A 14,233-nucleotide genomic window follows, 5' to 3' on the forward strand; every position below is an offset into this window, starting at 1 on the left:
ACACTACAAGAAAAAAATCAAACTTCTACATCCATTATATTAATTCAGCACACATGCTATGGATTGTCTAGTACAATACTTCTTCAGCTATACAGCGTAATCAAAACCTCTGAACACTACTTTCTTATGTTGTGTTGGCTTTCTAATCACCGAGTAATTCTTTAGGTAAAGTAGCAACGTGTAAATAACCTAGTTGTACTGTACCTGAATGCCAAAGACCAAGTCAAGTGTGTATCAATACTGATCATCAGGAGTTACAATTTTAAGGCCAGGCTGTTGGTCTTAAATTATAGCCAAAAAAATGGCTTCATTACCGTAGATGTGGTAAGACCACAATGCACCGAGGACCCAGTGTGGGTGCAAGAACCCTGTGACAACTCTGTGATGCACCATCTCAAGATACCGCTAATCACAACTGAATGCGATCACAAAACAAGCCAAATAACTTCTTACGGAAAACCATCAGCCATCAAACTAATTTATAGTAACTCTTAATAAAAAACCCATCGGGCAAGATTTCCCACTTCTGACCTCACCACTGTTTGAGGTCTGAACTTCAGCTGGAGTCTGACACCTAGTGAAGCTATGCAGATGGACGTGGACATCAGCTGGGGATCCGATGCGTGGTTTCCAGTACGTCACCGTGCCAGTAAAGCGTGAAGCGAGTACCTGTTACTTCAGGCAACGCAGCACCAGTGCTTCTGCGCAGATGCACCTTACAGAGGTCTCCACGCCACAGCTGCAACCGCATCCCCGTTTTGCGAGGCACCGCTACACCTCTGGAAGCAGCTTAAGCTTTCGCGCCAAGGGGCTGACAGGCTCGGGGACCCTGCCTTGCGCTCCACCTCGTTCTCCACACCCTGCTATGGCAGTGGCTTGATCCCAAGCCACGGGGACGCTCCTGGTGCTGGGAAAGACAATCCGCCGTTGAAGCACTCTGTGCCCATCGAATCGACCTCTCCTGCCTCCTCCAAAGGAAAGGTGCAGGCCAGACGGGTGTCTCCTGTGGCAGTCTGGTCTACGGGCTCCTGTCTGGATTGTGTTGGTGGCTCTAACACATGGCGGTCTGAATTCGGGCGCGAGGACCGAAGACACCCAAAAAACCCCTTTAAGCAAGATAGAAAGGTTACATATTTAACTTATTCTACTTAATACCTGCTTCAAAGCTACAATTATGAAAAAAAATTACACTTGACACTTAAGCCCCTTTAAATTGTCAAGGGTGTAGCAATCATCTGCGGCAAGATAGCTGATGCTGTAGTACACTGCAGCACCTTAGGATCTGGCTCCAGACTGTCACACTCAAAATAAGGAGCAAAAAGGTTTTGTTGAATAGAAGATATAGTGTTTGTTTTAAACGGAATGTGCTGGCCATCTTTTTTTTCTTTTTTTTTTTTAAACTGGGATTATGGGTGTAGGGTAAGGAAGGGCAAGAACGGGGTGATCCGTAAGAGTACAGGGACATGAACATGCAAAAGTGGAAAAGGGACCATCACCTACTCGATCATGACCCACAGCAGGACTCAGCTGACCGCAGAACGGCTACAGTGCAGGAGGACGGCCCGCAGGTAAGAAAACTTGTGTTTGTGCAGGCCCCAACAAAAATATGACTCATAATATTAATTCCCTTCATATATTTGGATCTTACTTCCTTTGTAACAAACGTATCTCACCCCTGAGGTGAATGCTTTTGTTGGTACAGATTTTCTTCATCAGCTCTCTCTGAAAATTGGCAGGCTAAGAGATATTTTCGTTATCACAGTTCATGAAGCACCCAGAAATCAGATCTTTAAGGCAATCAATTGTAATTATGTAAAATCTTAGGCTGCATCCAGCTCTCCCACTTTGCTCATGCTACCGTGACGGCATGATTTCAGTGGAACAGAGTCTGACTCAACAGAAATAAGATCAAAGTTGGCCCTAAAATTATGTTTCAAGGAACAGAAGAAACTACGCAAGAAAGATATTGTATTTGAGAACATTTTTAATAAATAATGTGACAAAAATTACTTTTCTGATTATTGGATCCTCAGTATGCAAAATTATGGCTAAAATATGAGGTTTCTTACATGAACATAATGAAAACATTAATCACATGGATTGTTCCTTTAGTACTGCACATCCTTTCTATGGAACCTTTCTTTAAAAATTAGCTAAATGAAAAATTTCAGTCCTCGGTAAACACCAAAACACTTTTTTTTTTTCTTCTTTTTTTTTTTTTTCATTGGGGCTAGTCCTGATAGCTGTCAATAAACAAACACACATTTTTCCATTAGCACCAATGACAAAGAAATTTTATAATTACAAAAAAGATCATAAAATCTACAGACAGAGGACATAATTTGGCAAATTCAATGCAACTAATGCCTCTTTCAGCTTTAATGATAATCCAATGTTGAGAGAGGCCACAGCAAAATTGATAATTTTCTGTAAGTCCAGGAAAAGTGAGAAGTGTTTTGATTATGGCCCACATTTATGTTTGTTACTTTACCATCTGTCATCATTCAAATATTCCAAATACAAACGTAGAGCATTAACAAAAAGATGAAAAAGATCCCAAACAAATGCTTAACATTTTCAATAAGACAAAAAAAAAGGGTTAATAGTTACAATGGTTTACAAACAAAGTTTAGTGATTGTGCTTTTAAAACCAAAAAAAAAAAAAAAAAGATAAGCAGTGCATTACAAAAAAATTAATCGCCAAGATCAAACAAAACTTCTTTAAGTGGCACTTCTTTAAGGTGAATTGACACAAGTAGAGGTCTGAGATTTGGGCCAGTAACAGTTAATGATATTACCCAATCGTTATTAAAAATGTCCATTGATTTTCTTGCTTATTTTCATAAGCATTGTTGAAGCTGAAAATCAGAAAAAGTTTCAGATAAACTTGCTCATGCTATGATTAAGCAAACAGCAATCACATCGGCTTACCTCCTGCCTATCCCAAAGGACATTTTTAATAAGAATGTACTTAATGATGAAAATAGAAAGACAAATCAAAGTACCACAGGGGATTTAAAATGAGTACATATTTACAATAAGAGCCACCTCATCCCAAATTAATTTTACTTGCTTTTGTAAAACTGTATCATCTGCAAAAGGTTAGCGAGAGACTGGAAGAAAACAAGACACACAGTCTGTATTGAAATTGCAAGATACCATTTGCACTAACTGCAGACTACAGTGAAATCCCTAGAATAGATGAACGTTCTCCACGATGGTCACTTTGGGGAACTTTTTAATCACCGCTGTATTACTTGCAATGTTATCGACTGGCTCACTGGCGTACCGGCAGTGTACTAAGCACCGCCTCACGGGAGAAACGCGGGGATCCCAGGCTCAGGAATCCCCTCCTGTTCTAATCCTGAAGCAGCAGCTGGCCCAAGTACCACAAAGAGCAGCTTACCTGCCTTCTTGGGCAGCGAAGGTGATGCACTTAGCATTACGGAATAGGCAAGGGCCGTTCCTAATAAGGAGGGTTTACAAAGAAAGAGTAAAATAAAAACTAGCATTCTGATGGCATGAACAAAAATGAAAAATTGTACACTCTGATTGCACTGAACACTATTTCTGGCGTCAAACGTCATCAGACTTGAGGCATCTTAAGTGATTTTTTTTTTTCTGCTTAGATTTTAAAAGCCTGTTACAGTACATGTCGTTGTCTTCAGCTTTCTGTTTCCTGTATTAAAAAAAAAGACATAAATGACTACATGTTAAATTGTATTAATTTAAGTTTGTTTCTCATATTTCTTAGAGATAATTACTACTTTTAATTACATGCAACAACATGCCTGCATGTTGGACATCCTTTCTAAAATCAGGATTTAAACTGAATTAATATCTTTAGGCAGAAAAAAAGAAGAAAAAAGTTCACGTCTTAATAACTACTAAAACCTAGAATGATAAACCTTTAAAAAATGTGAAAGGCAATGTTAAGGCATTCTTAGATGCGCTAATGCTTTATTTTTGCTTTTGAAAGAATCTGGATAATGTAATGTACACATTTAAGTATCATATTTCTGCAAGTTCTGTTCCACAGGTTTTAGTGAGGTGACAGTTTTACTATGCAACAAATTACTTGTTTTTTAGGTTTTTGACACATTCCTAAACTTTCTTTTCTTGGATTGGGCACAACGTTAATAGACAGATAAATGTACTAATTTTTCTGAAGAGAAACACTTCTAGTTCAAAAGTGTTCTTTCTTGGCATCTGTCTAAGCACAGAAAATAGCCTTATTCTAGTCATCTTCAGTAGTAAAACTGCAGTTACCTCCATCTCCTCTTCTTCCTCTTCTCCTTGTTCATACGCTCCCAGTACTTGCATTTCTGCAACATTCCTTCGGGCTATATTTGCTTGATCCGCCCTCTGTCTGCCTCCTGATCCTCTTGATGACATAGAGCTGGAGGAACTGGGATCTCTAGGATTATTTGATGTTGGAAACGTTGGTCTAGAATATGGCAGGATGTCCTCTGTATAATTAAACGTACACATTGTCACGTTTACAAGCCCAGAGATACCGTGATCCTAAAATTTCTGTATGCAGTTGATTTAGTTAACTTTTTATGAACCTCAGTAGGTTTAAAGGGATGCCTCACAGGAATATGAAATACACTGTTTCCATAATAGCATTATAGAAGCTTTCTTGATGAAATCTGTAGTATTCACATGGTAACATTCACCACAGAAAAATTAGTTCATGATTACTGTCCATTTCAATTTATGATCACTGCTCTATGTTCTACAGGAAAATGAAGAAAAAAAATAACCCTTGTAGGATATTTTCGATACGACTGAGTAGGAGGAAATGACAATACATGCGTGATACTCACAAGGACCTCACTGCATCTAAATAGTAGACCCTGTATTTCTCAAACTGAGTTTGAAAGAAAATTAGTGGGCGTGTTTTAAAATTTCAGCACCATCCTCTTAAGTTAAACTTCTAATAACTTTTCACTACAGTAACCCACTGTAATCGGTATCAATCTTTTACTAATGTGCTCATTTAGCCAACTTACTGCCCAATCACCCCCGATATTGACCCTGGATAACTCTAGGAAGAAAGGACCAGGCAGTTGTATCAATCCGTGTTGAAAACCTTAGTGAACACTTGGCAAATTCCATTAATTATGTTCCATTAATTAGGAATCTTACCAACTTCTATATATAAGAGATTACATTGATCAGGTCTGATTCACATAATGCCACATCAGTCAGTATTTATAACTAATGCATTCCTACTACGGTTTATTTTTTAAAAAGGTCTAGGTTTACAAATAGACAAAGATGGGCCAAGTGCCACTTCTGTGGTAGAAAAGTTAAATATCTGACTTACAGATCTACTGACTTCACTCAGTTCCCTTGTAAATTAAATTATAGTTAGATAGATTAGACATAACTAGACTATAAATGTACAGTAGGGGCAAGGACACTGATCCTTATAGCTCTTGAGGAATGTTTCTGTTTTGGGCTTCCTCATCCTCAGCTTTAATACATGATGAGTGCATAAGCAAAGCACGATAGAAAATCTATGTTTTTCACAAGCTTTTGTTTCCATTTTACCCTAATGAGAACCTGCATCATGACCTGTATTACCACCTGTGATTACAATAAATGGTGACAATTCAGCAGACCTAACTTCACTCACATCAGCGGTGTGAGAGACCCGGAAAGAGCTGCCTGTTCCCTGTGACCAATACCCAATACGTCATTAAATCCAGAGCATGCAAAATAACCTTGAAGAAGATGAGTTTTTGCTGGTGCGCCTTCTCGTTTTGGTGCTTTATTTCCTCGTAGTTTCCCATCACTTTGCTGCTCCTGTGATTCTCTCCGCTCTCCTGAATTTGTCCGCACGTCTGAATGCTGTCTCCCATCCACCCCGTCCCTCCCCTTGTAGCTCGCTCCTTTCCTTTCCGCAGATCTGTCTGTCCTCGCTTCTATTGAAGCAAGTTTTGGCAACATGACTGGCCGCACCTCCAGCTGTGATTTGGACTGGGCGGTTGGTGATTTTATAGCTGGAGGTGGCACAGGAGGGGGTGGCAAGTCTACAAAGTTGAAAAAGAATAATAGTTAAAATTACACCATACGCTAGTAAAATTAAGAAATAATATTTAACTTGAACTGAAGAAACAGATGCCCTATTTACTTTCAGACCTCCCTCTGCCCTTCTCTCTTCACCCTAAAAAGTATTATGTTACTGTTATAACTGCTGATGGGTACTTTTCCAAACTTGATCTTTAAAAATGCAAAGTAAAGACCTCTCACTGCCTTATCAAATCACAAAATTTTCTTAAAACTAATTACAAAAAGCTGTAATAAACCTTAGGCACCTGGATATTAACATTATCAGTTACAGATATCAACACAGAGTTAAAGATATTAACATATCTTTGTTGATATTTATCATTTTTTGCTAAGTCCACGGAACAACACAGCAGCTTGTGCTATAGTTACTCAAGGTCTTCAGTGTGCTGAGTGTTAGAGCAAGTTGGCTGGGGTGTAAGAATGTATATCGGATGTGGTGCTGATATATGTAAGCATAAACTATATTAATTATTGCACTCTTCTTTCAAAATGATACGTTAATCTAACATACATGCCCCTGACATCTGCGGACATGTCATGAGATACAAAAAAATCCCACACTCAATGAATGAAGTTACAAGCTCTCAGGAAGAAGAAAAAAAAAGAAAAAAAGACACAAAAGACATTTGGATATTTCTCCTTAAATTAGCACAGCTTAAGGGGTTTTAAAATTCTGTATATTTTCAGCTATTACTCATAAGGCACACATTTTTTTTTTCTATTCCTGCATTATGACTTAAAACTAGATTGTGTAAAACTGTTCACCAGGATAAAATAGTGCTGTGTAGAATATAAAATGTGAAGGAAAAAAATGTGAAAGTCAAACAAGGACGCGACAATACAAAAGTGGTTCACAACAAAGCTGTAGGAACAAATCATATGCGTATAAGAGAACAACAGGCTAAAAAGAGTGAGATGTAAAAGATGTTTCCGAGGTTAATATTCTCAAGTGAGACTGCTTAAAAAAAATTTGACAGCACTATTAAAAAAATGTAACTTCAGCACTTCATAATAGTGTGCATTCATTCTTTCTACTTCCAAAAAATCTTGAAGCAGCTGTGTTTTTCAAACACCATCACTATATATACAACTAATTCACAGTCTATTCAAGAGAACATTTCAACTGAAAATTAACTAAATTGTAACAAGAATAAAGGTAGTACTCCTGAATAAGAAAAAATAGGAATCTAACATATATGTACAAATTCGGATATGGCAGATGCCAGACATTTCTGAGAGGTTTTCCAGTGACACAAAGCACAAATGACTTGACCTAGCCATGTGGAAAAGTCTAGCAATGGAGAATTCAGCACTCATGCAAGCTTACTGGGCACCATCCTCCATGTTAAACTGGTGACATAACTTGCAATTGCCCTTGGCCTGTTTTAAGTAAGACTGGAAATCTTACCAGTTGTCTGGACTGGGATGATGAGGAAGAAAGTTGTCATAACATTTTTTTCTGAAGGCTGGACATACTACAGGTAAATGAGATCTGTAACATCATTCTTGCTGCATTAACTCCACAGTCTTCGTAAAAAAAACCTAAACCAAACACCACCTCCCCACCCCAAACCCCACAAAAAAACCAACCAAGCAAACTGCTCCTTGTTCTACTTTATGGCTTGAATAAGGGACCAAATCCATTTAACAAAAAAACCAGAAACATTTTTATTTCTGTTTCTCTTTAGCTAAGAACAAGTTGGACAGCTGGTCTTATATTCCTTGCAAATTGTTTATGCTAGTTTGTTTTTCAAAGTTTGGTAGTTTGGGGAACAATTGAATACTGACAATTTTAAGTATCTACTTAACACTCACCAATTTGCAGATGTCTTTTAAGAAAAGGCACTGTCATTTCCCAACCTTGAGAAGGCATAATGTAAATTAGCTGGAAGCCTGGATATACTACATGGCTTAATCAAAATAATGTTATTTATGTAATGGGAATTATTAGACTATAAGTAAGAACAAAACCAGATCTGTGGGCAATGGGCTTGCCTTATTCGTCTGAGGGAACTAAAAGTGTAAAACAGAGAGTCAGCTTCTGATTCAATAAGACATGAAATACAACAGATTTTGGTAAGAAAGTACAGAATCAGTTACGATGCATTCCTTTGTTAGCCATAATGCTTTAAACACTGTTTACAGAGGTAAACTCTGTCTAATACACAGCCTTAGCAATGACACTCTCTAATTCCAGACATCAGAGTAGCATTCAGACTACCTCTTCTACGCATCTAAAAATGCCCTGTGAGCTCTAGCCACCAAAGAATGAACTGAAACACTTTCACTGTGCTGCCCAGCCCTGTAGATGCTTAAATCCAATACGTGCCTGCAAATTTGGGTATTTGAATCACAAGGATCCACAGTCACATGAGCTTAAGTGTCAATACCCGCTCCAAAAAATGTCTGAAGAAGTATATAAGATAAGCTTTTACAATTCAACAACTAGGTGAAAAATCATATGAAGTCTGCACAAGACCTCTGAATTGTGTGTGATATGTTCCACGAAAGCCCAGTCCATCAGACCATGTTAGATCCAGACCAAAGCTTATCGAACACAAGAATTGTTCTTCAAAAGCAAGGCTGGAGATGGCGATGGTTTCCCACCTTTTGCAGAATACTTTCAGTGATTATACAACTTGGTCAAGATTTAAAAAATAAGATAAACTCTGCATTAGCCTGGGGAGATTCAAACAATATTTTAATTTCTGAGGAAAACATCCTTTTCACAACATGACTTCTCTCAGAAAAGGACATATTGAAGCAGAAGTGGATGATGATACTCAAACTCAGAAGTGTAGGCTTCTGGAACCACAGCTGTTCATGCAATATCTTGTGTCTCATATTCCCCACTCCCTGTCTCTATTAAGATATCAGAGCACTGAATAGCTTTTCTGTTGAGCCTGCTGATGTAAAGGGAGTGTAGGTACTTCACATCAGCCTTTTCAGTCACCCTTGGAGCCAGTCTCAAACAGTTGTGGCATGGCAAGGCACTGGCTGAATACCAAAGAGAAGGAATCAACATCTTCCCTGTAGCCTATAAAATACAACTTGGAACAAGCTACTTTATTCGTGAATCCTGTCCAGCTACACAGGACAATGAACAAAGTGGTGTTAAGTCTTGGCTATGGAAAAGATGCATTGATGTAAAAAGTTTCACAAAATGGCAGTAGCTCTATGGTACAGTAATAACTAAAGAAAAGTGATATTCTCTTTCAAGAACATTTTTGCAACCTGCAGGGAAACTATAAAAATCTTCATTATAACACAGTACTCCTCGCTGAGAAGAATTCTTTACGGAGGAAAAAACCCAGCTCTTCAGAGGTCAACACTATTACACCCCTGTGGTATTTATTTTAACAGCTCAGATCACAGAGAAAATCCAGATTCAATCTGCCTCCTCGAGTACAAACTGGCACACTTCTTATTAAAAGGGAAATGGAAGCTTCCATTGTAAGGAATAAAAAATAAATCACAAAGTAACATCAAACCAATATAAAGAACTCAGAAGTATTTGTTAAAGGTCAGCTGTGCTCGCATGTTTCATTCATGTCTATGTATTACTGTTGTACTGTTTCCCACGTAACTTAAACAATTAATGGATGCCATTTCATAGCACGATCTACCAAGGAAACCTTCCATATACGTCTAGTGAAAGGAGTGATGATAATTTTCTAAGTGAGAACACATACAGGAATCATGGGATAAGCAAAAACCAGCAGGGAAAAATAATCTGCAAGTTAGTTTGGCACTGAAGTGGAGAAACCACAAATAAGCTAAGCACGATGGATTGTAAGTAGTGACAAATGAAGGAAGTAGGCCCTATTAGACAACTCTGTCTTTCAAGCTCTATCGGGCTGTAGATTTCTAGTCATGCCCTGAAAAAAACAGCAGAGTTATAGATTTGATGCAATATTGGAGAAGATACAGAGTGAATTTTTTTCTATTGCATATTTATGGAGCCATGCAAAACTCAAGATTGTTCCTGACTGAGTAAAACTTTAAGATCATTTAAGATTCCTAGGTACATAATAACCCCAGCTACTATTATTCATGTACTGAAGTTACGTTCGTGCTTTATCTTTCAAGAAACATCGCTCAAACTGTACGCAATAACTGGATGGATAAATAGATACGGCAAAACCCAATGATGTATAAAAGCAGCGGATTGCTAGGTTGTAGGGTTTTTTTTTTGCTTGTATGTACATTTACCTAATGCTTTTATCAAAACAATTTTCACTCCAGGAAACCTCCCTTAGTAAGAAAATCAGCATTTACAAAGTATCTCACAAAGAAATCAAAGGTAAAAACTGCAAAGAGAGCAGGTATCTGAAAATTATTATCCTTCAATAACAGGTGGCTTCTAGCAGAGGTAAGAAATGCATTCCTACTTATTTTTTACCTTGCTGAAATTTGCACAGAGTGGATTTTTTTGTACTGCACAGGCAGAGGGAGACAAAAGTACAAATGATGCTGGCATGCATAATGGCTTAACATTTCAAAGTGAAAATTCAAGAAAATATTTAGCAGTTATTCAACTGCCTTTTGTGAGAAATTCATCTGCCTTAACATCATGTCATTGATAACACAGTTAAATAACTCGGTCTCATTCAGTTAGTTGTGAAAATGTTAGTATTTTTTCCTTTGCCACTCAGAGACTGAAAAGAGAATCAGGATTTGAAATCTCGTGTGAACTGTCAATGGCGCAATTTCTTTTGAAAGACTTGCTCTATCAAAGCAATGAAAAAGTATTTTTATCCTTTTTATCTAAATGCTTACAATTCTGAGGGCTTGTAACTACTAATAAATCAAGACAGCTCAGAAGAGACTTTCATATATATAATTTTAGAAAAGACAAAAACACTCTTATAAAATTTGGTTTCTTAAATTAAATATGTAAGTAGGTCAGGCAAGGTGGAGAAGGAGGATGCATCTGTTAGTTGGTTCTTGTAATGCACTCTTAGTAGTTAACTCTGTAAAAGGCTAGGTGAAGAGCAATTAAAAATTCATACATTTTAATCCTTACCACCTACTGAGCAAAGATTTTTAGCAACAACTATGGAGAACATTTCACTGCCTGGATGACTGTCAAGGAACAAAACAACTGAGCTGAAATCCCATTCCACATAAAGCGGAAACTGATTTGAACTAATGCTAGCAGAAATTACAAAACTGTTACTACTTGTATAATGCAAAATAAATCAGAGTGCACTCTCCTTTATTACAAAAAGGGTAGTAGTAGACCTTTTGCTGCTACGTTAGTAACAAACACACTCTCAGAAATACCAATTTCTCACAAATCTTGCTGTATAAAGAAAATATGTAATTTTTAAGATTTACATATATTGCTGCTGATAATACTCTTGGCATTTTCAACCATTCATGCAAAGACTTAATTTATTTATACATCCTTTCTGTCAACCAACCACGTAAATTCTTCATGACACTGGTATTTCATGAAGCTGCTAGCAAATATAAATTCAGGTAATTTGGGAACAGTAGAAAATTCTTTATATGTGAAAGTAAACTCAATTTTAAAGGCTGGGAAATTAATGAAGCAATGTATTTTTCTCTTTTTAGTATTTGTTCAATGCTTCTGTTCACCAATAAACGCTTAAATTCAGAATATCTGTTTTGCTCTACTAGAAACAGACATACGATCACCACTATGAGGGAGACAAAATCTTTTTATCAGGCATGCCTTTATAAAAAAAAATAGGTAACAGTGTGACATTGAGCCAACAGAAAAACTTAAGTATATCTGGGAAAGGTCAATTGTGCTTAAACGTTTCATTCATGCCTCCATATCACTTTTCTCCACTTAAGAAAACAATTAGTAGATGTTATTTTATAGCTAATTCTAAAAGGACAATATACTAGATGTGGCTATTAAGATGAATGGCTAGAATCTTCAGGAAGGTTCCAGATATGCTTATGTAAATGGATTGAGGGGAAAAATATAATAATAATAATTAAAAAAAAATCAAAACCAAACAAGCCCTTCAACCTTTGAACTGGGTTTTATTAGTTCTGCAGAAATTAAAGCCATAATTTGCTGTTCCCTGAATGACCATACCGCATTGTGCAGTAAACAGGTTAGCAGAAATTCTTACCTAATTAGAAAATATGCTGAAGTAAGCAGGTGCTATATAACACAACACAAATATTGATCATAATTGTCAAACCTATTGCAGTATCTAACCACAATGCTCTATGATTTAACTTCGCATAATTACTTTGACAAAAACCTGTCATCAAATACGGGCCTACCTCTTATTTATTCCTATGTTAGAAGAGAATGGCCACATAAAACTCCTGTCCAGATTTTATTTCTGACGTCCTAGCTGTTGTGTTTGTATCGAGGTTTGATGCTCAGCCAACCGCTCAGTTAAGAGCATTCTCTTCAAGAGAATAAAAGCTGATAAAATGTCCATAAAGTCTTGCAAAATGCCATTATAGGAATCTCAGAAACATAATAATTCTGGTACAGTTTTGGGATTTACACCTTGTGTCGTCCTTTCACAGAAGCAAACATGCACAAAACCACTGTAATAACCTCTTGAAATCAGATAATATTCCAACAGCTCAGTTTCACTGACAGAAGGGGCCTGGGCATAAGCCAAGAGGCCCAGGTGCACTGTGTCATGCCAGTATTTAATGCAGCCTAATATCAGATAGATGCTAGTGAGAGAAAATATTCAGAATAAACCACAGATAATAGCATGGACAACCACTCATTGCTAAATTACTTCTGCTCATCGTGCTGTGAGCTTTGTATTAAATTTTTTCGTCAAGTGGCAGGAATCATAGGGAGAAGTGGCTCACAACTCCCTTCTTGTAACCCTGGATAAGGATCTATAATATTAGGCTTTCATATGATAATGGCAAATGATGCCCCTCTTTGAAAAATTTCAGACTGGTAATGAAAGTCCTAATCAGATTGTTGTTGCAGAGAACCAGGAGGTGGGGAACGATGCCTTTCCTTCCCCTCCCCCCTGTTAGCAAATTCAGCAAACTTGACAAGATGGGTTAAGTCTTGGAGAATTTATCTTACATGAATTTCCAACAAAGCCCGTGGGTTGTTTTATAAAACTGGAAGGTAGTGCTTTAATAAAAGCTGCACCACCTGAGGCATTTTCATTAAAGGCTCTCTCTAGACAACATCACAATGTTTGCATTATCCTCCTACGCTCCCAAGAGAATGCAAGCGCTACCTTTTCAGCCAGAGTTGATATTGTGTGTGAAGGCACGAGAGACAATGATTAGATTTTGCTTTTACTCACAAAGTAATGACTTGCAACAATGCTGTGGTCAGGATTAAAATTCATTGATTTGTGTTGTCCACCACTTGAATGGTAAATTGTTTTTTTCAGGAAAAGATACATTCTGAAGGTTTTAATAGCCAGTCATGTGAATGAAGATTTTAATCCTAACCGCCCATTATTCTCAATGACTGTACTATTTATGCTATATGGGCTCTTAAATAATGACAGTAATTAGCCGATTAGGACACTACAGAAAACAGGTGCAAGGCTCTGGAGTGGAAGCATCAACATACAGTATTAAGGAACTCTGGCATTTAAAATGATTAATCTGTTCAGTGTGTTTAGCAACAGGAAACACAAATCACTGAATTCTGAAACATAATGTTATCTCTGTGGAAAAATTTCACACACACGCATTGAATGAATATTTAGAAAGGTTCACTGACGTTTTCACCCATTTCAGTGGACTCACCATCTGTGTAGACGTCTCTGCGCAGATGTCCTGGCTGGTGTTTTTGCTTTTTGGCAGGTCGGACCTTCTGTATTACAACAGCACTCATGTTACTGTCGGTGGACACTGGGCTGGTGGGTCTGGGACAGTGTGATGCATGAAAATGTCTACGGCCTGGAAATTGTTATAGAACGATAGCTATTATTTCTCTTATCTAAAATAAGACATTTCACACTTTCTCTTTTTTCCCCATCAGAACGACCTAGCTATACAAAACCTGAAAATACACTGTTGGAACACTAACAGAACTCTCATCCTTCCTGTAATCAGTTTTAGAGTGAGCCACAACTAAACTGAAGCACCTGATATCCTATCAGTTAGGCCGACTGGCTTAGTTTCACAGGTATTGTCCAGCTGGTTGGTAGCTGGTAGCTTC

At 37.6% G+C, this 14,233-nt stretch overlaps 1 protein-coding gene across 1 annotated transcript; it reads right to left on the reverse strand.

Moving 5' to 3' along the window:
• Positions 1-2,221: 2,221 nt before the first annotated feature.
• Positions 2,222-13,906, reverse strand: LOC104619485 (roundabout homolog 1-like). Its single transcript, XM_010285377.1, has 5 exons — positions 13,819-13,906; positions 5,733-6,041; positions 4,270-4,469; positions 3,653-3,679; positions 2,222-2,243 (listed from the first exon to the last, which is right to left on the reverse strand). Exons 1-4 carry the CDS (start codon positions 13,904-13,906, stop codon positions 3,665-3,667), a joined length of 612 nt encoding a protein of 203 aa, XP_010283679.1. The 3' UTR covers positions 2,222-2,243; positions 3,653-3,664.
• Between the last annotated feature and the right edge of the window lie 327 nt (positions 13,907-14,233).

The sequence above is a fragment of the Phaethon lepturus genome, unplaced genomic scaffold (assembly GCF_000687285.1).
Source record: "Phaethon lepturus isolate BGI_N335 unplaced genomic scaffold, ASM68728v1 scaffold11104, whole genome shotgun sequence".
NCBI lineage: Eukaryota > Metazoa > Chordata > Aves > Phaethontiformes > Phaethontidae > Phaethon > Phaethon lepturus.